Below are 26,418 nucleotides of genomic sequence, written 5' to 3'. Positions count from 1 at the left end.
GATGGTGTGCCGATCAATATTTCTGCTTTCAGATACCCTTGATAAATTTACTTGCTTGGTTTTTACAACGGATTGCGTTTGGACGAAAAGAAGAAAAGAAACATAAATCCATATTGGTTGAAGTTGGCGTAGACCTAGGTCGGATACTATGTAGTATACGGAGTAGGTAGACTTCTTATCTTATCACAATACTGGTTTAGCTGCATTGCTCGAAGTGGGGCATGATGTAATAAGGGAGGTTCTTAGGGGTGGGGGGCGCTGCCCTCTTAGCGCTCACCAAACAGACAGACAGCTCATGCCTCACTGAGCTCATTCTCTCACCTCCCATACAAACGGCTACCACACGGTAAGGAGCCGGAACCGACCAAATCTTGCATTGTACAACTCCAGCACCACCAAATATCTGGAATTATCTGCGAGGGATTCAAGACACTCTGGTTCCTTATTTCCGGCTCCTTCTTTCTGGCTCAGAAGCTCGCCCTTTCTTTTCCTTCCGTAACTACGACGGTGATGCCCCACCACCTGAAGGAGACCTGACTTTCATGATTCACGACCCTAGCCACGCGACAAAATGTCAGGTTCCAAGGCTGCCCTCAAGGCCATTGGCGATTCTGTAAAGCAACAAAAATGGGACGATGCCATTCAGAAGGCAACAGAATTTCTTGAGAAAGAGCCCAAGAATTATCAAGCGTACAGAAACATCATTTTTCTCCCCCCCCCCCCCGTTGATGAGGTTGCTGACACGTCTCACAGAACAATTTTCCTGGCCTTTGCACTTGACAAGAAAAACCGTGTCGATGAATCCGAAAAGGCATACAAGTCAGCTTCATTGCTGCGGCCAAAGGACAGCCAAGCATGGCAGGGCCTCATCAAGCTCTATGAGAAGCAGGATCGCAAGCGCCTGAGCGCATATCAACAAGCTGCCATCAGCCTAGCCGAGATCTACCGGGATGCTGAAGACATGTACAAGTGCCAGGATGTTATCGACAAGTTCATTGACTTTGCGAGATCCCAAGGGGATCCCCCACAATATGTCGAAGCTCTTGGCGTCATCCTTCCTGGGAGTCCGATATATCCCGCTCTCGAGGGCCGCGTCCCGCATCCGGCCAAGACCTACGAAACAATGGCGCAAATCACTGAGGCTTACGAGAAGAAGAGAATAAACACTCTCATAGGCGAGCGTCGGACAAGAATCGGCGCACGGCTGAACGAGGTTACCCTCGAGGTCAAGCGTGAAGTCATGGCCCAGAGCAAGCTTGAATTCGTTTACCAGCAGCTGATAAACTGGACGAATGATGACGAACTTCGGCGCAAGTACGAGGAGAAGCTCCTCCAGTACTGCTACGACCGTCTGCTGGTAGCACCCCCCGGCCCGGAGAAAGGCGCGGCCCTTCAAGCCGTGTTGAAATTGGCCCTCGACATGGTCATCATCAAGCATCCCTTCAGACTGGCCTGGGAGATTGCCATCGATTGGAAGGATGCAAAGGATATCAAGGATTGGGATGTGAACATGTTGAGAGACTACTGCACATTCTTCCCCGAGACCGATCTCTATAAAGTCATCACTGGCTTCCTGACGAGCAGCATCTCACCCTTCCCCAAGCCGACGTCAGCGGCACTGGAAGCAGAAGACACCGAAGAGGAGAGCGAGGACGATGAGGGGGGTGGCGTATCCATGGTACCGCTGACGGAACAGGATAGAATCCTGATGATGACCGAGGGTATCACCACGTCCAACTCAATCTTCGCCCACCGCTTGATGGGAGAGTACTACCAGCATCTGGAGGAGTACGAGGTCACCGTTGAGTTAATGCGCAAATCGATGGATATGCTCAAGACGGAAAGGATCAAGACTGGCATGACCTTTCATAACACACACGACGCTTACTCCTTGTACCTTGCCACGGCCCTGGTATTCTTCCAGTCCCCTCGCCACCACACCGAGGCGAAATCGCTTTTCGAGGGAGTCCTCAGCCACGACCCGTCATCTACTGCGGCACTGATTGGTGTTGGGCTTATTTATGAAGAGGAAGAAGATTATGACGATGCCATTGACTTCTTTGAGCGAGCCCTGAAACGAGATCCATCCAACCTCCGGGTGAGGACAGAAGCTGCGTGGGTCCAGGCTCTGAAGGAGGATTACGAAACGGCCAAGACGCAATTAGAGGACTCTTTGCCCCTCATCGAGAAGATGTCACCGCCTGCCAAAGAGCTTCTTGCGCAGACACAGTACCGGCTAGGGTCCTGCATCTGGAACCTCGATACATCAAAAGCAGCCCGCAAGAGCCGCACAGGTGCCTACGCGTATTTCTTGGATGCGCTGAAAAACAACCTCAGCTTCGCGCCAGCCTACACCAGCCTGGGCATCTACTATGCAGACTATGCCAAAGATAAGAAGAGAGCACGACGATGCTTTCAGAAGGCTGTCGAACTCTCATCCTCTGAGGTTGAAGCCGCCAAACGCCTTGCGGAATCCTTCGCGGACGAAGGCGACTGGGACCGGGTGGAGCTTGTGGCCCAACGTGTGGTTGATTCGGGCAAAGTCAGGCCGCCTCCGGGCTCGAAGAGAAAGGGCATCAGCTGGCCATTCTCTGCGCTTGGCGTCGCGGAGTTGAATAAGCAGGATTTCCACAAGTCTATTGTCTCTTTTCAATCGGCTTTGAGAATCCATCCAGAGGATTACCACTCCTGGGTCGGCTTGGGCGAGAGCTACTACTCCTCGGGTCGGTACATTGCGGCGACGAAGGCCATTCTTAACGCGCAAAAGCTCGAGGAGACGATACCTGCAGAGACACTCGGTGACACATGGTTCACCAAGTACATGCTTGCTAATGTCAAGCGTGAGCTGGCTGAGTTTGACGAAGCCATCGCGCTCTACCAAGATGTCATCGATGGTCGCCCCGACGAGGATGGAGTTGCGATTGCTTTGATGCAGACCTTGGTCGACAATGCGTTGGATTGTGTCGAAAAGGGTCTTTTCGGCAAGGCGGTGCATCTCGCCATTGATACCATCGAGTTTGCCTCAAAGGCAACCACCAGTGTCATCGAAACCTTCAACTTCTGGAAGTCGCTGGCCGACGCTTGCTGCGTCTTCTCCGCCGTTCAGAACCGAGCAATCGACTTCCCGGCAGAGCCAATCATGACGCTCATTGACGGCGGCGACAAGGAGGCTTACACTCTCTTTGCGGATATCGACAAGGTCGGCACTGGTGTCATTGCCGCAAAGGGCCTGTTCTCTGAAGACGAGAGGCTCGGTGTTGACTTGACAAGATGTATCCATGCAACAATCCTGTGTCACAAGCGTGCCATTCATGTATCAGCCAACGACATCCATGCTCAGGCAGTTGCCTACTACAACTTGGGATGGGCAGAGCACCGGGCCCATATCTGCTTGCCTTCGAGCATCAGGAAGAAGTCCAGCGTGTACTTGAAAACTGCCATGAAGTGTTTCAAGAGAGCCATCGAGCTTGAAGCCGGAAATGCCGACTTTTGGAACTCTCTGGGTGTTGTGACGAGCGAAGTTAGCCCTGCTGTGTCACAGCACTCATTCGCTCGAAGCCTCTACCTGAACGAGAGAAACCCAGCAGCCTGGACCAACCTTGGAACCTTGGCTCTCCTGCAAAATGACATGCAACTTGCTAATGAGGCGTTCAATCGGGCGCAGTCAACGGATCCCGACTATGCGCATGCCTGGCTTGGTCAAGGCTTCGTGGCTCTCCTCTACGGTAAGACGAAGGAAGCAAGAGGCTTGTTCACACACGCCATGGAGATCGCCGAGGCTTCTTCCGTCCTCACCAGACGCCAGTACTCGGTTGCTGTATTCGACCATATTCTAACGACAACATCCACCAATATGGCGTCCCTCATCCAGCCGATCTTTGCGCTTGGTCAGCTTAACAACCTGAAGCCCCAAGACTTGGCATACGGACATCTGGCGGCGCAGTTTCTCGAGCGAACGCATGATACCGCAAAGGCAGTACAAATCCTGGAGAAGATCTGTCGCATCTTGGAAGCCGACTACGAGGTCACGGAATCACCGCAGGCACTGGCCCAGTTCGCGCTGGCCAAGACCGATATGGCAAGATCGTACTTGACGTCCGGTGCTTACGAGCAGGCCATTGATTGCGGCAAGATGGCGATACAGCTGAGCAACGACGAGTCCGACAACGAGTTGACCAGGGAGCAGCGCAAGAAGGCCCGTCTCTCTGCCCACATTACGGTCGGTTTGGCGCATTACTACAGCGAAGACGTCGACGAGGCGCTTCTCTACTTTGAGTCGGCGCTCGAGGAATCAGACAACAACCCCGACGCCGTCTGCCTCCTCGCGCAGGTCCTGTGGGCGACGGGCGCAGACGAATCCCGCGAGAAGGCTCGCGGCGCTCTCTTCGAGGTGATCGAGAAGCAGCCCGACCACGTCCAGTCCGTCCTACTGCTCGGGGTCATTGCCGTTCTCGACAACGATGAGGAGTCTGTGGAGGCGGTTGTGGCCGAACTTCAAGGTCTCCGAACCAGCCACAAGGTTGGGGATGTGGAACAGGCACACATTGGAGAGGTGCTGGGAGCCATCGCTAGGCTCGGGGAGACGAGCACGGATGAGGATGTCATGACCCAGATCCAGACAGACATCATGTTGTACCCTCACCTGCCTCACGGCTGGTCTAACCTAGCCGAGTTCGGTGGAGAGCAGCATGCTGCCGAGATGGCATTGACTGTGGCGAAGAAGGGAGCGCCACCTAGAGGAACCCTCGAGGCCGAGGATCTGGCCAAGGCATATGCGGGTACAGGATCTGCCGCGGATGCCCAGACGGCCATTTTTTTGTCCCCCTGGATGGCTGACGGATGGAACTCCTTGCGGGAAGCTGTCTGTGGCAACTAAAACCTGCAAACATTAGGGTCTTGGATCAACGTCTGGAGCGTCGAAGCACGTGTACCAGCCCCAGACCATCTCCTGGCAATAAAAGACCTTCGAGAAAGCTAGTCTTTCCCTTTTAGAAACCGAAGTTCTAGATGAAAAAACAAAAGACAGCATATACTGCTGATTTCTTGTCAACAGACAGACCAATGGTATCAACGCCAACTCCGAGTAATGCTACGCCGTTTGCCCTTCTGTCCGGACTTATTGTTCTCTTCCACCTTCCACAGCCTGCTTTAACCTCGCCATTCTCCCCTCAACCCAAGCTTTCTGCCAGGCGTCAATCCTCCCACCAAGCAATATGCACTTGCCCGGCTCAAGCAGCACTGTGCCCCTCGCGATGACAGTACCCTTTTTGAGCATGACCTTCTCGCCAATGTTGGTGCTTCCTATGCTGATCCTTTCGATGCGTCGGAGCTCCATCGCATATACCTTTTGCCCTTTGTGATCTTGCAATACGAGTCTATGCGTCGCGTTTCGTCGCTGCTGCTGCTGCAGCACTTGCTGAGTCGCCGTTCCTCCGCGACCGGTAGCAGCGGGTGCGGAGCTCTCGTCGATGTTATCATACTCGGCCTCTTCAGTCGCAGCTAGCCTCACGACCCTCCGGCCAGTCATCTGCTCACCCCTCGCCACCGCCTCGAGCTCCTCGACCTGCTCCCAGCGCGAGAGGCTCAGGTTCTCGACGTCGAGGACCTGGCATGGGACATCGTTCTGTAAGATAGCCTCGGGTGTCTCAGGACTTGTCGTAGGAAGTGAAGCGGTGGATGAGGGTTCAAGGAGACCCGCCGTCGTGAGGTCTGAGGCGAGGAGGCGTGCCTTTGCGGTCGCGATGAGAGAAGGGAGAGGAGGGGTAGGGATGCGCGAGGTCAGGGTTGTCGTCCAGGGGACCGAAGGTGTCGGGAAGCTTTGAGTTTGTAGAGCGGAGCATATTTGGGCTGTCAGGTCCATCGCGTAAGGATTTTGGGGTGCAGTTTCACATTGTAGGTGTGTTTTGTGCGTCATAAAGTGCGAAGATGTATTGTGGAAGATGGATATAGCTTCAGTGGGGTACCTACCCCAAAGTCTTGGGAGCATCAACCCCACTGTAGATCCCCGAAATTAGCACGTGTCACTCACTTATGTACTTTATACTAGGTAGGTATGTAGTACCGGTAGTTAGGTAGCGCGGTCTCGCTGCACAGGCAGAGAGAGTCCAGGGGTAACCCCCACAGGAGCTTTTTCTGGCCTATCGCCTGCATCCTCGTCATCCCTCGACTCCAGCCTTGTTTCCTCCGATCTGTCACTATCACGAGCTTCATTCAATTGACCTGGGCATCCCGAATCTGACAACGGAGCCAACTGTTCAAAGATAGTGGCACTTCCTCCCGCCAAAATGTCCACCATTGCCTCACCCCGCGAACCGTCGCTCGCCCGCCGCGTCTCGGCACAACAGCACACTCCGACGTCCTCGACCAGACCCTCCCTCGATGTCCCGCGCTCCCTAACTAGCTCGCCGAATCCAGGGTCCGCTGCTACATTTGGTAATGGCCTCGGAGGACCGCCGGCACTAGGTTCCTCGAAGCGCGCGAACCGGGCCGCCCTCCGCGAGTACTACAACCTTAAAAAGACGGCGGGTGGCGGTGCTCCCTCGCTCGAGGTGACCGAGGACGCATCCGACCGCGGAGGTTTTGCGGAACAATCCGAAGTCCCGCCCAGCGAGCTAGACAGCCCATCCTTCGACGCCGATGCGTACGTGCGGAAGGCGCTGGCGGAAAACTCGCTCGATGATCTGTTGCGGGTATACACGCGGGTGCTGGGGGAGATCCGGGCGCTTGATGCGGAGAAGAAGGCGTTGGTATATGACAACTATTCGAAGCTCATCTCCGCGACAGAAACGATCAGAAAGGTGAGTACCGGGCTCCACACACATTTTATCGGGAAAGGCGGGTTGCTGAGACCGGGGACCGACAGATGCGTGCGAACATGGACCCTCTGAACCCTATGGCCTCGACACTCGACCCGGCAATCGCGGGAATCTACGCCCAGGCCAGCTCGATCCGCGATTCTCTGCGCAAGACCGTCGCGCCGCCTGATTCTGAGCAGCGGGAGGATGAGGTGGCTGCGGCGAGGCGGCGGAGGACAAGGCAGCTCGCCAAGGAGGTGCTGGGCACGCCGGAGAAGCTGAGGGCGCTAATGGCGCAGGGCAAAGTTGAAGAGGCGAAAAAGGAGTGGGAGATGCCGCGGCGGCTACTTGAGGTTTGGAAGGAGAAGGGGGTCGGTGGGAAAGACGTGGACGAGTGTCTCGAGGAAGGTGATGCGGCGATCAGAGGCACAGGAGAGGGCAGCGTGCGAACATCCAAGGATAGTCGCAGGTCCTGAAAGCCGTTTTTTCCCCCTTCATATTTCGGATTTGAGAGTTGCGGCATACATAGCGAGGGTGTTTCTGGCGTTAAGGGGGTCTGATCTGAGTTCACGGATCCAAACAAGGAACATTTTCATGACTCCAAAACGGGAGGCTGAGCGGACCAAGTCAATAAAGAGTGCCATATTTGGAGTGGTTACCGGTCACATTGGTTCAGTATCATGAGACTCGAGGCTTGTAAGAACGTACTACTGCCTGTCATCATGCATGAGGTCCAGACAAGACCTGATTATATCATTGAACCTTTCGAAAGACACGCAAAAGGACCCGGGAATAATTCAACCCATGGAGACGGTTTTCTTTTCTTTTTTCATCTAGTTCGCTTAAAGATGACTGGCTAAGGTGTGTCTTCAGCGGCATACCAGCCCTTTTTTTCTTCTGGAGATATTTCATGAGCGGTCTCCAAGTCTTTTGAACTTTTACAACTCAGAGATGTCCACAATGTTGAAGGGATCTCGATCGGCCTCACTGACGAGGACTTGAACACCGGCCTCCTTGCCCTTCAGCTCTCCTTCCAACAGCGGCTTCATCACCTCCGTCAAGTACCCTCTTTCCGAGTTGCTGTGGAACACCGTGATGACCGTCTTGCCTTCCTGCACGGCTTTGAGTGCGTTGTGGTGGGTCATCTCGCCCGTCACAATCACCTCGGCCGCGGCGTTCTTGACGACGTCCCACCCGCTACCCGCGCACACGGCCACGGCGCCGACGCGCACCGTCGAGAGGCGAGCCGGGTCCGGAGAGGCGACCATGACGCGGCGCATGCCGACGCGCGAGGCAACACGGCGGATGATGTCGGCGAGGGATTCCGGCTGGTGGAAAGTGCAGAGGAGGCCGTAGCCCGAGCCCTCGAAACCTGCGGGCGCCGGGGACGAGAGCGGATTGACGACGGTGCGGGTGGTGGGAGTGGCCGTGGACGAGGAAGCGGGGCCGCCGGAGACGATGTCGCCGAGCCAGGCGTTGAGGCCGTTAGGCGCGGCATCGACGGCGGTGTGGGGACAGTAGACTGCGATGCCGTTGGCGGCGAGGAGCAGGAGGGTCGCTTGTTGCGGGTCCTTAGTTGTGATGGACTTCAGGCCGGAGAAGATGAAGGGGTCTGGAGAGCGTGTTAAACCGGAATGGCGAGTTTTAAGACGTGTCAAAACCTACGGTAGCTCACAATGACGCTGGCGTTCTTTCGGATGGCTTCCTCAGCGACGGCGTAGGTGAGGTCGTTGGTGAGGAGGACGACTGGGTTCTTGGCCACGCGTGTCTCGAGGACCTCGATGTTGCCGAGGAGAAGGCCGACATTGTCCCATCTTCTATCGGCGAGCTCCTCGGGGTAACTGGGCAAGATGGTCAATACAGATTTTCTCATGAAGCGGGGTGAGGATCGTGAGGCTTACTGCTTGCGCATGGCATCCACCACCAGCGAGGTGAAGCCCGGAGAAGAGTACTTATCGACGGCCGCCATTTTTGGAGCTGTGGACTGGGGCAGATGCAGGCGAGAAGCTGTGTTAAAACGAGCTTTGAGGACTGAATGCCGCGTTGGGTGGTAAAATGGCCGAATCTGAGATGTAAGTGCGGCTCCGCAAGCTCGTCGACTTATATGTGTTGACGCCCTTGTAAACTTGGTGCTCATGGAATGGACAGCTGTGCTAGTGCCAGTGAGCATTGCGTCTCATGAATTTCATGCATGGAATACCCAAGACGCACTCTTTTCAACCGAATCCAGCTAGGCTCCAAATGTTCAATCTGGAAGAATGAAAGCTTGGTCGTCTGGGATGATATGTAGAAACTCAAGCTCTACGTCGCTCACAATATCTAATAAATGCATATTGAGATTTCCCGTCGACTGAATGACATAAGCCCCGCAATGACACATACCTCCACTTCCAAGTCATGTCTCGATACCCGCCTACCTACCTACCTTTTGGTCTGGGTTTACCTCCTGTTTGTCAAGCAGGAATGTAACGCTCGTGTCCTACACTCTCAAAGTTACTAGTAAGAACCCATGACATGTATTCCGCGGTGGTACGATATGAGAACCCGGCTATCTCGCGATATAATGCACAAGCCTGACAATGGACGAGGTAGGTAAAATAAAAAGCTCAGATATATATACAAGAAGTGAAACGAAAACAGAAAATCAGTAACATCCGATATGGTGTAGTGGCCAACATGATGCCCTCTCATCTCGTGAGAGGCTAGGCATAGCCCCGAGTTCGATTCTCGGTTTCGGAACATTTACTTTTGCATTTTTGAGCGATGATCATATCCGCAACCTGGTCCTCTGTTAACGGACAATGTTTTGTTCCTTATTCCTGGGCATTGATTGCATACTTTGCTTTCATGCTAATTTCGATTTCATCAACGCATATTGTTAAAAACCGGCTCAACTCTTGTTATCTGAAGGTAATATTCTTGCGCAGCCTGATATATGGTTGATCATGGCATCACTTGCGACGCTGATCGCAATTAGAATTGTGTAGTCTAGAGACAGAAGATGTGACTGCGGGAGCAGCTGTGTGTGTGTACATCAAGGATGGATGGTGCATGCTGTGTTGATAGGTAATGGTAGTTTTCCATATGCTCGCTCGTATGATGAGGGCCGAGTGCCTACTTTGCTTTTCCCATATGCTCATGCGTTTTGAAAGGGTTGGAAAACGCACGAGAGCCATTTGCAACCTCTTTCTTTGTATGCCAAACAGCCAATCTTTGGGTCGGTTACCTGAAATCTGAATGCCAACAGCTACCTACGCTCGCTCCTGTGGCGGGAGTTGGCCACTGGCATCCACATGGTCAGAGACCTGTCGTCTTCTCCGCGCATTTGTTTGTAATATATGCATGTACTATTATTGTTATTTTTTATTCCCTTGTGACACTTGAAAGATCTCTGAATGCTAGCTAATGCGTGTCCGTCCTTCACATGGATTTCCATTGCCTTTGCTGCACACAGTCAGCCCAATAGCCAAGCCGTGGAGCAAGCCACTGAACGGAGCCTGATGACGGAACTGCAGGAACCCCACCATCTAATCAATCTAATCACCGTATCCGTACAACCAAGCCCACTACCGTCACAGCAGAACACAAGCACCTCCGATTTTCGACATTCCCCTCCGGCACCCGGTCGTCGCAAACCACATCCGTCGAGTCCAAACAACATCCATAGCCAAACCTCTCTCGTGCAATGGCAGACCAGATCACGGAAGCCTCTCTGAAGGCTGTCTTGACCGAACGCCTCCAGGCAACCCACGTCGAGGTCACAGACATGTCTGGTACGCGTCCCCTCCCTTCCAAGACATCGTAACCCCACGTCATGCCCCGCCGTATTAGAAATACAAGCCATCCTGCCGGCGCACCGCGCAGCGCATGCATCGCGACTCTTCTGCCGCCTATCCAACGTACATATACATATACATATTCTTCTTAGAGACTGACATCTCCGTCGTCCTTTCTAGGCGGCTGCGGCCAAGCCTTCACCTCCACGATCGTCTCCCCAGTTTTCGAGAAGCAGACCTCGCTCAAGCGCCACCGCCTTGTCAACGCCGCCCTCAAAGACGAGATCGCGCAGATCCACGCCTGGAGCGCAAAGTGCCAGACCCCCGCCGAGTGGGAACGCGACAGGGCCGCCGCCGGCGGCGTCAATGAGGGCCCCCCGATGGACGGGACCGTTGGTGGAAAGGTCGAGGGCGTTTCTCAGTAGGCGGACCGACGCAAAGAAAAGGAGTAAGAGTGAGGTCTCTGAGCCTCAGTTACACGTGAAAAGGACGTAGGATACCCATGCCAGAAGGTACGAGTCAAACCGCTGGATACGAATCGAGTCAAGGATATGAGGCATCTTGGAGGACGACGGCGCGATGGGTGTTTGGGCTAGACACCCCCCCCCCCTTTTCGAGTATATACATTTGGTCTGGCGAAAAATAGAAATATTGATGCAAGCTTTTCATGGCTTCGTTCTTGTCATATATCAACCTACTCCTAACAGCATGCTTGGACTTCCAGAGAACAAGCCCCCATTAGTCACTGATCTAGAAGAGCCCCAACAAGTCCTCATTCGTCTTCTTCCCGTTTCCTTCGCTCGGCTGTTGTGCTTGTGGGGTTGGATGTAATTGCATGGCAGCCGGCAGGGGCTGGCCCGATCCCGTGTTCCCAAAATCAAGCCCGGAGAAACCATTCATCATGTCATCCATGCCACTGCCGCCTGCACCAGAGCTCATCGGGTTAGCCATTGCCTGCTGTTGCTGCGGCGGCGGAGGGGCGTCGAAGAGACCCATCATATCGGCCATGGCACTAGAAGAAGCACCTCCCGAGGGGCTAGATAATCGGTCTGGAGTGTTGGCATTGCTCTGTTGCTCAGCCGACGCAGGAGCGGCGCCATCAAAGTCGATGTCGAGAAGGTTTTCGATGTTGTTTTGTGACGAGGTAGTGCCGTTGGCTGCGGCCGCCACCGACGCTGCGATTGGGTTTTCGGCCGCTTCCTGTCGTTGCTCGCGGATGGCTGCACGTTGGATCTCGTCTGCTCCGTAGCGGCCCTTGCCAACAAAGGATTCTGGTGGCTTGTGGTACACTGAAGCAAGAGTGGAAAGCTCTGCGAGTAGTTGCTCAAGCAGCGCTGGCGGAAGGCTGGTCATGGTTGTAGTAATGGCAGGCTTCTGCGAGAGCACGATATTCTTGGCGACGTCCAAGTCGCCTGACAGAAGGCGCCAGTAGACGTAAGCTCTATCTCTGATATCTGGATTGTCGTTGTCTGTTGTGGCCTTGGGCTTCCACCCCACCCCGCGACTCTGATTGTTGCTAGGCTTTTTGAGGAAGAGCTTGACAACTGCGGTAAGAATTTGAAGTTGCGTCTGTATCATGTTAGCTAGCCCTTCAAGCGTATAGGGGATGCTTGACAAACCTGTGTGAACTCTTCCATAAAGCCGTCCACGAAACTGGCCAGAATGTCGTCTGCATTATTGATCTTCTCGGCGTACTCTCCCACAATCCAGATCAACGATCCCCTAGCAGTCGGCTCGTCCAGCTCGTCGATATACTTGCAAAGAGTCGGAATGACGCCTTCGTAACCGGGGTACTTTCGAAGGATATCCTTAATTACCACAACCACTTCCTGAACAACGTAGTTGACCTTGGTAGCGATCAAGTCAAGCAGCGCATTCACACACTTTTGGCTAGCACCCTCGAGCTTGATTGCTACTTGGCCAATCGCCTTGACTGCACGCTTGACGAAGTCCATATCGACTTCGAGAGCGTATTCTTTCAGTTCCGCAAGAAGCTGGTCAAAGTTCTTCTCGTTGGCTATCCGCACCATAATCTCGAGCTTCTGGAGCTTAACGTAGGGAGGGTCATTGTATTTGCAGAAAAACACACGCAGCTCCTTGCTCAGAATATCGGGCTTGGCCTGGAGAAGAAGGTCGATGTTGCGGAGAGCCACATATTGAACCTCGGGAGCAGAAGCCACGAGAGTCACCAGAGGTGGCGCCATCTTCTTGAGGTAAGAGCGTACCAGTTCAGGGCTGACGGCCTTCATATGGATGAAGACAACCTTGACAGCTGCCAGAACCACACTGGGGTTTACATGCTGAAACTGCGGCGCAACTCTCTCGCAGATGTGTTCGGCTTCCTTGGCGTCCATTGCCGGGTAGTCGGCCAGTGTAGTCAAGATGGTGACGCGCCCCCACTCCGTACACTCGTTCAGGGCCATCAGCAGCTTCTTCAACGTAGTCGGGGTCACCACGAGCGCTCTTGTCTCTGGTGCGGTCTCTGTAATCTCTGACAGCGCCTGGACCGAGTTCGCAACCACCATGGGATTCGGGTCTCCGATAAGCTCCTGGAGGGATTCCAGAAAGCCGTTTTCTATGCACATCGTGGGGTTGAGGTCGAAAAGCTTAGCGACGCAAATAGCAGCCGTTTTGCGAACGTATGGCGATTCGTCTCTCAGTGTCTTCCGTAACGGTTCTTCCATGTAATCTACCATCTTATCAACTCTGATGCAGCCCATCGTTCGGATCGCCAGCGCGCGGATGAGGGGATTCGGGTCTTCGGAGTCTTGGACGAATGTATTGACGGCTAAGATGCAGAGGTCTGGATGCGACTTCGCGTAGTTCCTGGCTTGGTGTCAACGAGTGCTCTGGCAAACCTTCTTGGTGACCCGAGATCGGCCTGGAGTGCAGACTCACATCAGGTATAGATAAACCAGCTTCTTCTGGTCCAAGTCTGCTGTAGCAATGTTCTTGAGAACATCAGGGAACAAAGCCGACACGTCCTTGCCCAACGTCATTGCCATGATCGTCTTCTGGATCGACTCCTTGCGCTCGTACGCATACTGAGAAACAAGTCCTGCACGCAGTTCGAAGGTCTCTCCCTTCCTAGGGACGGCAAAGGCCCCGCGAATCCGATTGACCGCCATGATGTTTGGTGTTGTCGCTGGTGAAGAGCGTCTGGACTAGCTGGGGTGAAGGTTGATGATGAAAGGAAGCGATCTGGCGGGATGAGACAGCCAGTCCAACCAGGACCTGGACAAGGTCGTCCAAGACGTCGTGGTATTAGCGGCTGCTCAGTGGCTTTACGTGGTCGTCTATTTTCGGTGATCCAGCAGATGCACCTCGTCGGTATTCGCCAAGAGGATGAGGTGGTCGAAGAAGCACCTGTCAGTGGATTGCACCCCTAACCTTAAACCCAGCCTGGCCAGCCTGGCAACGCTGCTGCGCACTGGTGCACTTCCTTTCAATAAGTGCATGGACCCCTGAGGGCCCATCCTTTGATATGCATGTATCGAATCGCCTGGCATATCGGGACCTTCCAGGTTCAGATGTATCGCAGTAGCTAGCGTCTAGTACCAAGCTCCCATTAGCGATGCCCATAACATCACGTCTTTCGACCTGTTACATCAATCGTACAATCTCATACATATCGAACGGATTGGAAATTGCAATATTGTAGTTCGCCAAGCTTGCCGCATTGCACTTTTGTCGCTTGAAGTGTCCAGCTTCATCTGCACCCTGAAGCAGAAAGTTACCAGGATCAGCATGGTGAGGCCTAACCATGGAAAGTGGATGAATACGTGCTTTACCTAACGACTCTATGCCAAGGCCACATTACCGAACTTGCGACGTCTTTTCATCGAGGCAAGAACAGATGATGAAGAGAGAGAAGTATCTAGAAAGGCAGTATGTTGGTCCCTTGAAATGGTGTGTGAGCTCAACTAATTCAGCCGGCAGTTCTATAACGCAGTTCTATTCATGAGCTCCGTGGCAGTCTTCAGCTTAATAGCACAGAGAATGAATGCTATCAAATGATGGAGATCAGGATTAAGCAGGCCTAATTAGCGCGAACCGGCGCAGGCGAAACCTGCGTGGAGCACCAGCTCACGACCCCTACCTCCCAAGGTGCCCCTTTCGGGGGGGTATTTGGCAGTGATTCCCCATACTCAAATCTGCCATTGGGAGGGTCCAGCCTGTTGAACTCCCAGTTGAGTGGTGATTGATACCCGCTGGGTACAAGAACAATCCTCAAACTAGACCCCCTTGTCTTCTCCCATGAGACGTGGGTTGCTAAGACGACTCGTCCTAAAATTCATCTCGTCATCGTAATCACCAAATTATGGAACAGGGTTGATCCAGCATTTAAGTATATGTATAATGCAAAGGGAAGCCTCATTTTCGAAACTAGAGAGGGCATGGAATTAGTTAGTCATCCAGAAATGACCAAGTTTTAGACCAAACTGACGGTTGGGCAGTCACGGGCCTGTGTTTTGTTACATTCTTAGAGAATTCCTATTGTCGTCAGCAGCTTTATCTCGAGGCCGTCTACTACATTTTAGATTGTTGTCTCGGTCGATAATGCTAAGCATCCAATCGAGAGTAATCCGACTAGCCAGTGCACTGGACTTACACCCCACCTCTACCGGGTAATAACGTGTGCTTCGAGAGTCTATCCACAACTTTGTGGCTGGTCAGATAAACATGTTGGTATCTCGCGCTTGAATTAAAATCGTAGACAAGACCGCTGACAGAATTCGTATCCGTTTGACCGAGTATCACTCCTCAAGGTCGTTATACTCATCCCGTCCGTCACCAGCTGGCGCCTTTGTCTCTTGCTTCCTCCATAACCCAGCAAGAAACTCGTTCGTGCTCGCCTCGTCCATGCTCTTGTCCTCCCTCTTCTTCAAAAACCGCGGGAACCGCAGACTCAATCCACGATCCTCGCTGACCAAGCCGATCGCGGCTGTGTACGTCGGGCTCAAGGTAATATCCGCAAATGCCATCTCCCACACTTCCTGCGGCTCGAACCACACGTCAGGCTCCGGCCCCGAGTACTCGACGAACGCCGGCTTCTGCGTTCGGGTGTTGATTCTATCCCCACCGTTCAGCTCGCCGTCGTCGTAGAATTCTCTGTTCGCCTTGTAGAAGGCATCCGCGAACCCGGACATGCATTTACATACGACTTCAAGAGAGGCGGTGTGTTCGTTACGGACGGCCATGAGAATAGGCGACCACCACTTGGACTTCCGGCCCTGTCCATGCCATGCGGCGACCGGTATCATATCCAAAGTATCGAAGCTCGCGTTGTAATCCTTCTTGACCTTCAACCACGAATCTAGACGTTTATCCGGCTCGTATGTGGCTAAAAGGGGTTTCCGCCGACCATTTTTCTTCGTACCAACCTCCTCATCTTTGCTGCTTCTGCCTCTTGATTTCGATTTCGAAGGTGTTCGTGGTTCCTCGGCGACCTCTCCACCAACCCCTAGTGCCTCGTCACCTTGGTATGGGATATTGGTCAAGTTGTCCAGAATCTTCACCATAATGCCTTCGCACTTGATGTCGGTCGCTGCTTTGAAAAACTCGAGGACGGCGTCAAAGTCTTGTGATGTTGCGTCGAGGCTCTTCACCCAAGTAAACTGACGAGGAACCTCTATAAACATGGACCGCAACAGCTCCCTTCGTTCTCGGAACGGACGATCCAGTAGGGGTTGGCCATTGAGGAACATGAGGTCGAAGGCGAACATGCACACGTTGACTTGTACGCTCCCAATAGCAACGTCTTTCCGTGCACGGTTGCTCAAGGTCTGGAAATTCTTGAGTTCTCCCGTCCCACTATCCACCGCGACGACTTCGCCCTCCATAATAAAGCTATCCACGCCCTGACCCCGGATCTTGGGCATTAAAGCGACCAAATCAGGGTATTTGTCAGTCATGAGTTCCAGATGGCGTGAGAAAATTGTAACCTTGCCCTTTTCGTCGCAGTGGATTTGAGCACGTTGGCCGTCATACTTGAACTCGCAGGCAAAATCTCTGCCTTGAAGTTTGGTAAGCATCTCCGAGAGGTCCCTCGTAATGCTACCCAACATCGGCCGTAGGGGAATGTGAAGAGTTAAACCGCAACGAAGTAGAAGCTCATCACAGACGCCGATTTCCAGCATGATTGGTACGAGGTCGTTGTAGTTGGGACGTCGCGCGAAGCAAGCTTTGACGATTTCTTCCGGCCTACTCCAAACTTCAGCCAGTTCTTCCTTTTTCAACTTCTGAAGATCTTTGGTTGACCGCAAGGGGAAATCAGCTCCTTGGGGTCTTGAAAGTAGAAAAGCCCGGGAGAGGGCTATTAGCATAGTGGTTTTCACAGCTCCGATACGCAGCTGCTGTCATGTCAGTAAATGATCAAGAGAGGAGACGGACTGGAAAACTGACATGCTGGCACAGCGTCCGCACGATGTATCTGCTCTCTTCACCACCCCGGGCATCCTGCAAAAGTCGATCCACGATCCTCTGTTTGGCCTCCCCACTTCCTTGGCCTTGAGTGTTGGCAATTTTGACCAGCGACTGATAGACAGCCTTGATTGTCAAAGGCTTCGGCTTCCGTAAAGTGAAGCTTTGCTTTTTCTTCACTTCAAAAGCAACGTCTCCCGCATCGCCGTACTTGTCGTAAATGGTCTTTAAAGCACGACTGTCTAGGCCGCATACTTGCTTGAGCGCCTTGGAGATTGCCGAACCTCCCAAACCAAGCTCCAAGGAGATGTAAGGGGGCGAGATGGCATTGGTCGCGAGCCATACAGCTGGCAGAAGACTTTCGGGATCAGCTTCGATCAAGACCCTGATACAATTGACGAGTGTATCTACTATTTTGATGCGGCTTTGCGTCGCATTCACCAGAATGAAGCATCGGGTCAGGAAGGCGTAGGATGCATGGCCACCCTCGGCAGCCCAGTGAGTCTTGAGCTGAGAAACAAACTCTGAAGGATCAAAGGTCAAAGGGCTTTGGTCTAAAGGAATTGTTGTTGCAATAGCATCTTCGGCTTTGGCTACAGAGGAAAGTGACAAGGTGTTTTTCTTCGGCGCCTCCGGAAGCATGGCAGGTCTCGACGAAAGGTCAACGCCGGGCTGCTCGTTGGTGGACTCTTCTGCCTTATTCGATTGAAATTGGGGGCCCGGATCTTTCACCGGCTCTGGACACGGTGTTGAACTTGCTCTTTCGTTTTGAATTTCGGCATCCCATTCCGCTTGCAGCTTCCGCGCAAGTTCCTCGTCTGTCAATTCTGATTGCTGATCTCCTGATTCCGGGGTCTCTGATGGCAAATCTGGTGTGGTTTTAAATGCCGATGTACCATTCTGCCTTTGTTTTGAGAAGAAATATTCCAGTCCCCGCGAGGGCACTCCAGATGAGGACTGGTCGTTAAGTTTCCTTTTCTTATGTGGGCTCGACATGGCGACGGCGATGTCAGAAACGTAAACTCATAGAAGGCGTTGGACAGACATGAGCATAAAAATGAGTGACTTTGGCGAGACTGAGGCAGAGGAAGATCGAAATGGTATATCGACAACTTCACTTCATGTTGTTTAAAGCTAGTCAGTAGCTTCACTCACTTGTCACGACTAAGGTAAGTAGGTAGCTAACCCCTGTAAGACGTCTTAGTCAATGACGGTGTTTCCTTCATACCAGGACATGGACCCACCTGTGCATCCTGTCCCTAGTGATGCTTAGTCATCAAAGCCGCCATATCGGCTATATGTTTCCCCTTTACCGGCGCTAAGCCTCATTCGACGACCCAAGCGACTTCCACACAACATTTGCACTTCGTGCTTTTGGAAATCTTTCGCCAGGGCGGCCTTAGCCCCACCAGCGGCACCGATTTCTTCCACGTCCTCCCCCTCCACGATACCTCTCCTAACCCGCCGAATCTCGAAAACCACCACTCCTTCCACACCCACTCCCCCCCCCCCCTCCACGTCGACAACACCAGCAACCATGTTGAACGGCGAAGACCCGCCCGAGCGGCCCGAATACATTGTTAACATTATCAATGGTCTGGAGCGCTACAACCCCGAGGCCGTCGTTAGCCTTGAGTCGTACCTGCAGGAGCAGTGTGAGCAAAAGTACTGCGACTGCAATGCAAACCGGACACTCTTGAAGCTGTGAGCTGGCCCCTCCCCGATACATTCTACCACTGCGCGTCTTCTTTGCACGTTGTCCTTGGCTTGTCAACATTTGTCATGGTCCTGCGCCGGTTATATGATGATCGTGTAAACGTTTCCTATTACCTGACATGCGCTGGCTGTTCCGTCATGAACCTCTCAGTCGCAACTGAAGTCAGCTTATGGTGTTGCCTGAACGAAACCGGAAAACATTCGAATGTAAAACCAGCATGCGATCGTCAGGCCAACATTGCTGACCCAATGCGCCTTGGCGCTTCTCTATAGGTACCAGCTCAACCCTGACCGCATGAAGGATGAGGTCGTCACCAACATCCTCGTCAAGGCCATGACCCAGTTCCCGTCGCCGCAGTTCAGCCTCGCCCTGCATCTTATTAACCCCTCCGTCATTGTCCAAGGCGAGCTTGCCGAGGCCGTCGCCAAGCTGCGCCTCCTCAACACCCAGCTCGAGGGCTCCGAGTACGCTCGCTTCTGGAACACCATTGACGGCGACGATCTCTGCGCCGACCTCATTGCCGATATCTCGGGCTTCGAGGACCTCATCCGCACCAACATTGCCAACCTCGTCGCCCAGGCCTTCCGTGAGGTCAAGCTGTCCCAGCTCGAGTCGTGGCTCGGCCTCAACTCTGACGCCACTGCTAAGTTCGTCACCGAGGTTGCCGGCTGGACTGTCGGTGACAACGGCATTGTTACCGTGCCAAAGAATACCGAGAACGAGGCCAAGAAGTCGGAAATCAGGGAGGACGTGAACGTCGACATGTTCTCGAGAGTTATCCGGAGATCATGGGAGGAGACTGTTTAAATGAGTTGAAAACAGATTAGTACATTACAGGCTGCTGCCGCTGATTTTCCTTTGGTGAGGGGAAGAGAAACAGGAAAGACAGGGGGAGCAAGGGCGGAAAATTCCCCTCAGCCACTGATAGCTCCTTCAATGGAGTTAAGGCTGGAAGAGAGCATGACGGCAAAATTACCGGCGTTCACTGTGACTTTTGAATTAGGGAACCATAGAGTATATCCCTGAATATGAGACATGCCACAAAGTTCGAGATGTCATGAATTCTTCCGGTTCCAAGTGTCTTGATAGTGTCTAAACCTTTTGCTTGCTTTTCCGCCCCTTTTGTAAGCCAGAACATTCATCGCTTCTCCATCTCCTCCCACTGAACGCCGCACCATTCCTCAAGGTAACCTGCCTCACCGGCCTGGACCCCTCTCTGCTGACAGTCCGCCTCGCAAACACCCACAATGATCGTACCCCAATCCATACCCTCGAGCGACAGCTCCTCGGCCTCAAGCTCCGTGATGGCGTGCGGCGTCATCTGCACCTCAAACACTCTCCCGGCGCTGCAGTTGCCGCACCTCGGCATCCTTCCACCGCCGCCGAGGGCCTTGCCGACGGCGTCGGCCTTGGAGTACAGCAGGGGCGTGCCGGCGAACTCGTAGCGGATGGCCTGTTCCGGGTTCTGCGCCATGCGGTCTGCGAACTTTTGGAACACGGCGTCCATGGACGACTCGAAAACGTCCTTGGTATCGCCGCCTGATGCGCCGGCGCCGCCCTCGTTGTCGACCTCCATCCGCGCGTTCTGAGGCACAGACATGGGCTCCGGGTCCAGTGTCTCGAACTCGGCGTCCGCGAGGTAGGAGAGCGGGTATGGCTTCGGCAGAGCGTCGGCTGCGGGCCAAGGCTCCGGTGGAGGGGGCGGGCCGGAAGGGGTCTGCGGGTTGTTGAGATTGAGGGTCTCGGCGAAGGTCTTGGGGAGGGACGCTGCCGGATCCTTGGCCTCTTTCTCCTGTTGCTCGGGCTGCTTGGGCTGCTTAGGCTCGGCTGCCGGCTTGGAGAAGGGGTTCGATGCCGGCGCGGTGGTGCTAAAGGGGCTGCTCGAAGATGTTCCCGTGCTAAAGGGGTTCGCGTTGCTTGCAGACGGGTTTGTTGTGCCTGAGACGCCGCCGCCGCCGCCGCCGCCGAACAGCGCACTGCCGAGGCCAGGGCCGTCGGTATTTTTGGGTGCCTCCTCGACCGTCTTTTTCGGAGCTTTCGTCTCGGCCTTCTTTGTCCCGACTGCGGGAGCGTCCTTGGATATCCTGACACCTCTCATGGCGCGGATGCTGCCCTGCTTGCGCCTGCATGTCGGCCTGCGGCACGCGAAGACATAGAGACGGCGCTCATGGCCGGGGAACCTTTCGGGAAGCTCGCCGTTGAGCTGCAAGAGTTGGACCATGAAGTCGTTGCACACTTTACAGCGCGCCAGGGCCGCCGAGGCTGGTTGGTCGGGGTTCAGCCAGTCCTACAGATAGACGGCGTGTCAATCATTGCCTATCTATGCCCCGGTCGTCGTTTGGCGGGGTGGGAGACCCGATGAGAGAAAGACTTACTGGTCGGCCGCCGAGACGACTAATGGTGTCCTCGTCGGCGTCTTTGGTGGCATAGCCAAGTAACACATTGGTCTCAGTGAACTCCTGTTCTGAGGAGTCGCTGTCGTAGTCTGCCATGGTTTCTGTGAGCTTGACGTGCTGTTCTTTGCGACGACGAAGGCTGCGGCCAAAACTACCCAACTATTCCGGTAACCATGTCACTGTGTGAGTATTTACCAAGCACACTATCATTTGAACCTTGAGATGAGTCTTACTAGCTGATCTTTTTATTTCTGGCACTGTGCGAGAGTACGTGGGGTCAAATTTTTTTGTCCTGCTCAAAATATTGTGATGCGGGGCTTATCTTATCGCTCCTCAATCAACCTCCTTCAGACGAGGGGTAACCACCCAATCCCCAGTGTCTTAAGCTTTGACTGCTTGATGTCATCTCACTTCATTATGCACGCCGAACTATCTTCATGATTGGATATCATTCCATTGCTCAAATTGACAGGTCTAAGAGCAACGCCTTTTGTCTACCGTGCCAATATCTTTTTCCATGAGAACTTATCACTCATCACTCCTCGGGACCATCCATACCGGGGCCTGGACCTCCTGCTCTGCCCATCTGTCTCGCCTTCAGAAGCTCGTCGCAGAGGAGAAGGTTGGAAGCAATGCTTGAGCTGGAGGCAATGCAGTTCCTGAGCACTCTGAAAGAGTCAAAGATACCCTCGAGCTCAGGGTCCATTGGCTCACCCGTCGCCAGGTCCAAACCAACGACATTGCCATCCGCGTGCTCATCCTGCAAAGCAGCAACTGTGACCTGTTAGATTATGCTTATGTGTGATGGAAATTGTGAACTTACGCGCATCCTGGATGTCAAGACCAGCGTTGGCGGCTAGGGTCTTTGGGATAATCAAAAGAGCATCAGCAAAAGCCTCGACACCCCACTTGGCCTTGCCCTTCACCGTCTTGGCAAAGGCATCGCTCTTGAGATGCGCTGCGCAGGCAACCTGGAAAGAACCGGCACCGGGAACAACGCTTTTGTCGACAATCATGTTGTAGACACTGCGCAGACCGTCACGAACGGCATCGGTGACCTGAGTGATGGTGTGTGCATTGGGGCCCTTGATCAAAAGGGTAACGGACTTGGGGTCCTTGACCTCCTCGATGAAAGTGTACTTCTCCTCGCCCAGAGTCTGCTCATAGACCAAGCCGGCCCATCCCAAGATATCAGGCGTCAGGTCATCGACGCTATTCTGTGCAACACCTCCGCAGACGAGCTGCAGTCTCTCCATGTTTCTTCTCTTGGCACGGCGCAGAGCGAGAATGCCGTTCTTTGCCAGGACGTCGAGAGAGAGAGGGTCGATACCCTTCTGGTTGACGATGACGAAGTTCTTGTTAGGGTCGTTTCCGCACACCTCCTTCTTCAGCTCAACAATCTTCTTCAGCTTGGCGTCGACGAATCTGCGCTCGCTCTCTACCAGCTTGTCTCTCTGCTCCGCGCTGGAGTAGAAGAAGCCCGAGTTGATCTCGGATTTCTCGTACTCCAAGCTTACATTCATCGTCAGGATGTAGGCGTTCTCAAGACGCTTGGGCATATCGGGGTGGCGGGCACCGTGGTCGAGGGCAAGACCCTTGATGAGCTGGGTGTCGGAGGCGGTGCGGTGCTGCATCTTCATGATCTCAACCATGTGCAGGTCGGGCTTGGCCGGGGCCTGGTAAATCGCAAGCACGGCGTCGACGATATCGGGGGTAAGCTTGCTAGCGAGGCTGGAGTTGAGTTTCGTGGACAACGACGTGCGGGCGACGGAAAGAAGAAGCTCGCGGTCGACCTCCTTGTCAAGCTTGAAGCCGTCGAGGAACTATTGCTTGTCAGTGGCGTTCCCCACGTCTGCCGATTCGCAAAATACACACCTTCAGCGCCTCGTTCTTGGCAATCTCGAAACCGTCCGTAATGATTCTAGGGTGCAGGCCTTCCGAGATGTATCGGTCTGCCTGCTTGAGGAGCTCTCCGATCAACAGAACAGCCGACGTCGTACCATCTCCGCAGATATCATCTTGTGCAGTCGCAGCCCGAGCAATCATGACGGCAGTAGGATTTTGTATTTGCATCTCGCGCAGGAGGACGTTTCCGTCTTTTGTCAACTTGATCTGGAGGCGGCGCGCATTAGCAAGGACCGGGCAGAAGAGGGGCAGTGTGTCGCACTTGACCGGAGCCGTCAACAAGCCTAGCATTATTAGCAGGAAGTCGTGTAGATAGTTTCTAATTTGGCAAAACATACATCTTGATGGTACCCAGAGGGCCGAGGTTAGACTTGAGGACATCTTGAAGGCCTTCACCAGCGCTGATGTTGACCTTCAGGGCTTCACCCCGCCGCTATTGGGTCATTAGTATTACAAACAATGTTGTCGGGGAAAGAGGGGGGGTGCGCACCCTCGATTCGGCCTTGGGGTTGAGCAGTTGCGCCGCAGACATGTTGACTAGAGGTCGTCAAGAGGTTCGTGAGGGGGTATCGGTCGGTAAGGTTATTGGATTAGCGACCAGACGTGGAGTGTTCTCGAGGTTGACCTGACCCCGGGGAGCTTCAGATGCGGGACTGTGGTGGTGACTTTTTTTCTGCCTTGAGGTAGCAGGCGGTCAAGCGCTGGTGGAAGGTGCTGGCTCGCGCCAGGTGCCAGGCATTCAATGCTAATGCTCGATTCAAAGATGTATTTGTTAGATGCATATTGAAACAAGTATACGGATATTATATATGTAGAAAACAGTGGCCGTCTTGGTCTGTGCGGCATCAGCGGCCAATGGCGAATGCTACCCATGTAAACTAATACCACTCAAGAGCGGAAACCAGGGAGCTAGGGACTTGGGGGTCCCTTTAAGGACCCCCGGAATGAAACCGCTGCCTGAAGGCTGAACCGCCGCTTTTGAGTCTCAAGGGTGCCCCAATAGCTCGGAATCTTAGGTGACGCAATCTTTAGAACTGAACTCTTGATACAATATCATATTTAGCTTATTAAAAAAGGTCGGTAAATGGGCTAACTCGTCCAAATCATCTCGATCGGTAGTCATGTTTGCTTTGTTTGAAACCTCACTTGATTCATGCATGGGTGGGAGTTAGACGAATGAACCACTTCCCCTGAATGACATCGTGATACAAAAGCGGCGATCTGTTTACTCTCTAAGTTTAATTCCCTTGGACTCGCCGTTGTCAGCTCAATTACGAATCACTTGTCTTGGTTCTTCTCATCTTCCAGGCTGTCTCGAGTAGCTTCCATCTAGCATATTTCCTCCTCACTCCTTTGCTTCTCCTATTGTCTTCACTCCTCTACTTATTCATCACATCGACTCAACACGAAACGATGTGGGGGTCCAAGCTCTCAGCTGTGCTATCTGCGCTCAGCTTGACACAGTCCGCAGCTCCTGCGACCGAGGCTGAACAGGTCACCATCGAGAGCAATGTTAAGCAAGTCGCCATCATTGGTACGTAGACACCGCGTGGGCCCATATATCACGTTCGCGAACACCTCACGTCACACCGAGCTTCTACGTGCTTGGTATTACGATACAAGTGCTGACATTGCATTCAGGGGCTGGCGCTGGTGGCTCATCCACAGCATATTACCTTCAAAAGTTTGCCGAGGCAGAGGGGGTTCCTGTGAATATCACAGTCTTCGAGAAGACCGATCGTATCGGCGGCCGTACTTTGACCGTAGATGCTTATAGTAACCCGCTGGAGCCTGTTGAGCTAGGCGCCTCTATCTTCATAGAAGCCAACCGCATTATGTATAATGCTAGCCTTAACTTTGGCCTGCCCCTAAAAGAGCCCGAGTCCGGCAGCGATGGTTTCTTGGGCATATGGGATGGGGAGAAATTCGTCTTTACTCAGGACGACAACTCCTGGAATTGGTGGAACCTGGCCAAGCTCTTCTGGAAGTATGGCACTGCCCCTTACAAGGCGCAGAAGCTCGTCCAGTCGACCGTCGCAACCTTCCTGCAGCTTTACGAAAAGCCTCACTTTCCTTTTCGGTCTCTCACTCAGAGGGCCTTCGAGCTGGACCTCCTGAAGGCAACCTCGGTCACAGGAGAGCAGTTCCTTGCTGACAACGAGGCACGTGAACCGCCCGACTTACGCTGATCAACGACTAACCTTTCGCAGATCAGCGAGCTTTTCGCTCATGATATCATCCAGGCAGCAACCCGCGTCAACTACGCGTCGAACTTGAAGTACATCCATGGCCTTGAGACCATGGTTTCCCTCGCGCCTGAAGGTGCCAAGCAGGTCATCGGTGGGAACTGGCAGATCTTCTCAACCATGCTCCAAAGAAGCAATGCGACAGTGCAAAAGAACACATCGGTGACCGCCATTGCGCTGAAGTCTCGCCCTTCCAGTCCCAAGTATCTGCTTTCCACCAAGGGCGCTCAGTCCGAGGCCGATGCCGAGGCAGAACAATATCCGATCGCCTTCGACAACGTAGTGATTGCTACTCCGTGGCAATATGGCGATATCAGCGTCTCAGAGGATCTCTTCCAACAGAAGATTGACGAGATTCCGTACACCAAGCTTCATGTCACTCTGTTTGCTTCTCCCTTCCGTATCAACCCAGAGTACTTTGGTCTGAAACCTGGTTCCAAGGCCCCGGATTCGGTTCTGACGACCCTCAACCCCAATGACGAATCGAAGGCCGGATCTGAGGGCGCTGGGAAAGCGGGCTTCTACTCCATCAGCACTTTGAGAACCGCCACCAACCCAGACACTCTCAAAGACGAGTTTCTGTACAAGATTTTCTCACCTGAAAAGGTTACTGCCGAGTTCTTGTCAAAGTTGCTCGGTGTGGAGGTTCCAGAGTCCATTGTCCCGCCACAGAAGACCGAAGGGGGCAGCTCGCGTACCGTCGACCCCATTTCTTGGTACCACCCTCATGTTTTCAACTCCTACCCGATTGAGTACCCGCGTGTGACTTTCCAGGACCCCATCCTGCGGGATGGCATCTACTATCTGTCTGGTATTGAAAGCTTCATCTCCTGCATGGAGACCAGTTCGTTGATGGGGATGAACATCGCCAAGTTGATTGCCGATGACTTCTCTGATGCTAAAGAGAAGATGGAGGAAGGGGAGACTGATAACGCGCAGGAGGTTATTGGGCAACCGGAGAAGGAAGCGCCGGTTGCTGATGAACTGTGATTTCTTTGCTCTCAAAAACGTAGTAGGGTCAGGTGTATACATTCGTTTTGTCAACATATCCCGGCTCAGGCTGTTTGTGCCTGTATCTTCAGTAGTCAATGGTTGCAACGCCTTGTGAGGGGTGAGTGGGACACTGTGATATGACACCTTGGATGGGAAACATCACTGATA

The 26,418-nt window shown here is 53.4% G+C and overlaps 12 protein-coding genes and 1 non-coding gene across 13 annotated transcripts; 7 read left to right on the top strand and 6 right to left on the bottom strand.

The window, feature by feature from the left end:
• Positions 1-571: 571 nt before the first annotated feature.
• Positions 572-4,876, top strand: GLRG_01996 (tetratricopeptide; the record flags this gene model as incomplete). The annotated part of the gene is made up of 2 exons (XM_008093330.1): positions 572-690; positions 754-4,876. 2 exons carry the CDS (start codon positions 572-574, stop codon positions 4,874-4,876), a joined length of 4,242 nt encoding a protein of 1,413 aa, XP_008091521.1.
• Positions 4,877-5,116: 240 nt separating this feature from the next.
• Positions 5,117-5,860, bottom strand: GLRG_01995 (RecQ mediated genome instability protein Rmi1; the record flags this gene model as incomplete). The annotated part of the gene is made up of 1 exon (XM_008093329.1): positions 5,117-5,860. The coding sequence occupies one exon, from the start codon at positions 5,858-5,860 to the stop codon at positions 5,117-5,119; it is 744 nt and encodes a 247-aa protein (XP_008091520.1).
• Positions 5,861-6,284: 424 nt separating this feature from the next.
• On the top strand, positions 6,285-7,270 carry GLRG_01994 (uncharacterized protein; the record flags this gene model as incomplete). The annotated part of the gene is made up of 2 exons (XM_008093328.1): positions 6,285-6,797; positions 6,863-7,270. 2 exons carry the CDS (start codon positions 6,285-6,287, stop codon positions 7,268-7,270), a joined length of 921 nt encoding a protein of 306 aa, XP_008091519.1.
• Positions 7,271-7,732: 462 nt separating this feature from the next.
• Positions 7,733-8,763, bottom strand: GLRG_01993 (uncharacterized protein; the record flags this gene model as incomplete). The annotated part of the gene is made up of 3 exons (XM_008093327.1): positions 7,733-8,406; positions 8,460-8,635; positions 8,696-8,763. 3 exons carry the CDS (start codon positions 8,761-8,763, stop codon positions 7,733-7,735), a joined length of 918 nt encoding a protein of 305 aa, XP_008091518.1.
• A 684-nt stretch (positions 8,764-9,447) lies between these two features.
• On the top strand, positions 9,448-9,533 carry GLRG_13063. Its single transcript has one exon. It is a non-coding gene; the product is annotated as a tRNA-Glu (tRNA).
• A 946-nt stretch (positions 9,534-10,479) lies between these two features.
• On the top strand, positions 10,480-10,995 carry GLRG_01992 (BolA-like protein; the record flags this gene model as incomplete). Its single annotated transcript, XM_008093326.1, has 2 exons — positions 10,480-10,567; positions 10,751-10,995. 2 exons carry the CDS (start codon positions 10,480-10,482, stop codon positions 10,993-10,995), a joined length of 333 nt encoding a protein of 110 aa, XP_008091517.1.
• A 325-nt stretch (positions 10,996-11,320) lies between these two features.
• Positions 11,321-13,698, bottom strand: GLRG_01991 (uncharacterized protein; the record flags this gene model as incomplete). The annotated part of the gene is made up of 3 exons (XM_008093325.1): positions 11,321-12,139; positions 12,190-13,396; positions 13,469-13,698. The coding sequence occupies 3 exons, from the start codon at positions 13,696-13,698 to the stop codon at positions 11,321-11,323; spliced, it is 2,256 nt and encodes a 751-aa protein (XP_008091516.1).
• A 667-nt stretch (positions 13,699-14,365) lies between these two features.
• GLRG_01990 (uncharacterized protein) lies at positions 14,366-14,587 on the top strand (the record flags this gene model as incomplete). Its single annotated transcript, XM_008093324.1, has 2 exons — positions 14,366-14,458; positions 14,510-14,587. Coding segments are annotated over 2 exons (171 nt in total), but the record flags the coding sequence as incomplete, so codon positions are not given.
• Positions 14,588-15,327: 740 nt separating this feature from the next.
• On the bottom strand, positions 15,328-17,989 carry GLRG_01989 (DNA ligase I; the record flags this gene model as incomplete). The annotated part of the gene is made up of 2 exons (XM_008093323.1): positions 15,328-16,923; positions 16,976-17,989. The coding sequence occupies 2 exons, from the start codon at positions 17,987-17,989 to the stop codon at positions 15,328-15,330; spliced, it is 2,610 nt and encodes an 869-aa protein (XP_008091514.1).
• A 541-nt stretch (positions 17,990-18,530) lies between these two features.
• GLRG_01988 (GANP/Nin1/mts3/eIF-3 p25 family protein) lies at positions 18,531-19,517 on the top strand (the record flags this gene model as incomplete). Its single annotated transcript, XM_008093322.1, has 2 exons — positions 18,531-18,697; positions 18,983-19,517. 2 exons carry the CDS (start codon positions 18,531-18,533, stop codon positions 19,515-19,517), a joined length of 702 nt encoding a protein of 233 aa, XP_008091513.1.
• Positions 19,518-19,848: 331 nt separating this feature from the next.
• GLRG_01987 (uncharacterized protein) lies at positions 19,849-21,202 on the bottom strand (the record flags this gene model as incomplete). The annotated part of the gene is made up of 2 exons (XM_008093321.1): positions 19,849-20,997; positions 21,086-21,202. The coding sequence occupies 2 exons, from the start codon at positions 21,200-21,202 to the stop codon at positions 19,849-19,851; spliced, it is 1,266 nt and encodes a 421-aa protein (XP_008091512.1).
• A 439-nt stretch (positions 21,203-21,641) lies between these two features.
• On the bottom strand, positions 21,642-23,543 carry GLRG_01986 (T-complex protein 1; the record flags this gene model as incomplete). The annotated part of the gene is made up of 6 exons (XM_008093320.1): positions 21,642-21,880; positions 21,930-22,929; positions 22,982-23,218; positions 23,274-23,295; positions 23,350-23,444; positions 23,502-23,543. 6 exons carry the CDS (start codon positions 23,541-23,543, stop codon positions 21,642-21,644), a joined length of 1,635 nt encoding a protein of 544 aa, XP_008091511.1.
• An 881-nt stretch (positions 23,544-24,424) lies between these two features.
• On the top strand, positions 24,425-26,247 carry GLRG_01985 (prenylcysteine oxidase; the record flags this gene model as incomplete). Its single annotated transcript, XM_008093319.1, has 3 exons — positions 24,425-24,545; positions 24,653-25,173; positions 25,222-26,247. The coding sequence occupies 3 exons, from the start codon at positions 24,425-24,427 to the stop codon at positions 26,245-26,247; spliced, it is 1,668 nt and encodes a 555-aa protein (XP_008091510.1).
• Between the last annotated feature and the right edge of the window lie 171 nt (positions 26,248-26,418).

Source organism: Colletotrichum graminicola (genome assembly GCF_000149035.1).
Source record: "Colletotrichum graminicola M1.001 genomic scaffold supercont1.7, whole genome shotgun sequence".
NCBI lineage: Eukaryota > Fungi > Ascomycota > Sordariomycetes > Glomerellales > Glomerellaceae > Colletotrichum > Colletotrichum graminicola.
Note: the sequence above shows the minus strand (reverse complement) of the source record. Positions and strands in the feature narration are given on the sequence as shown.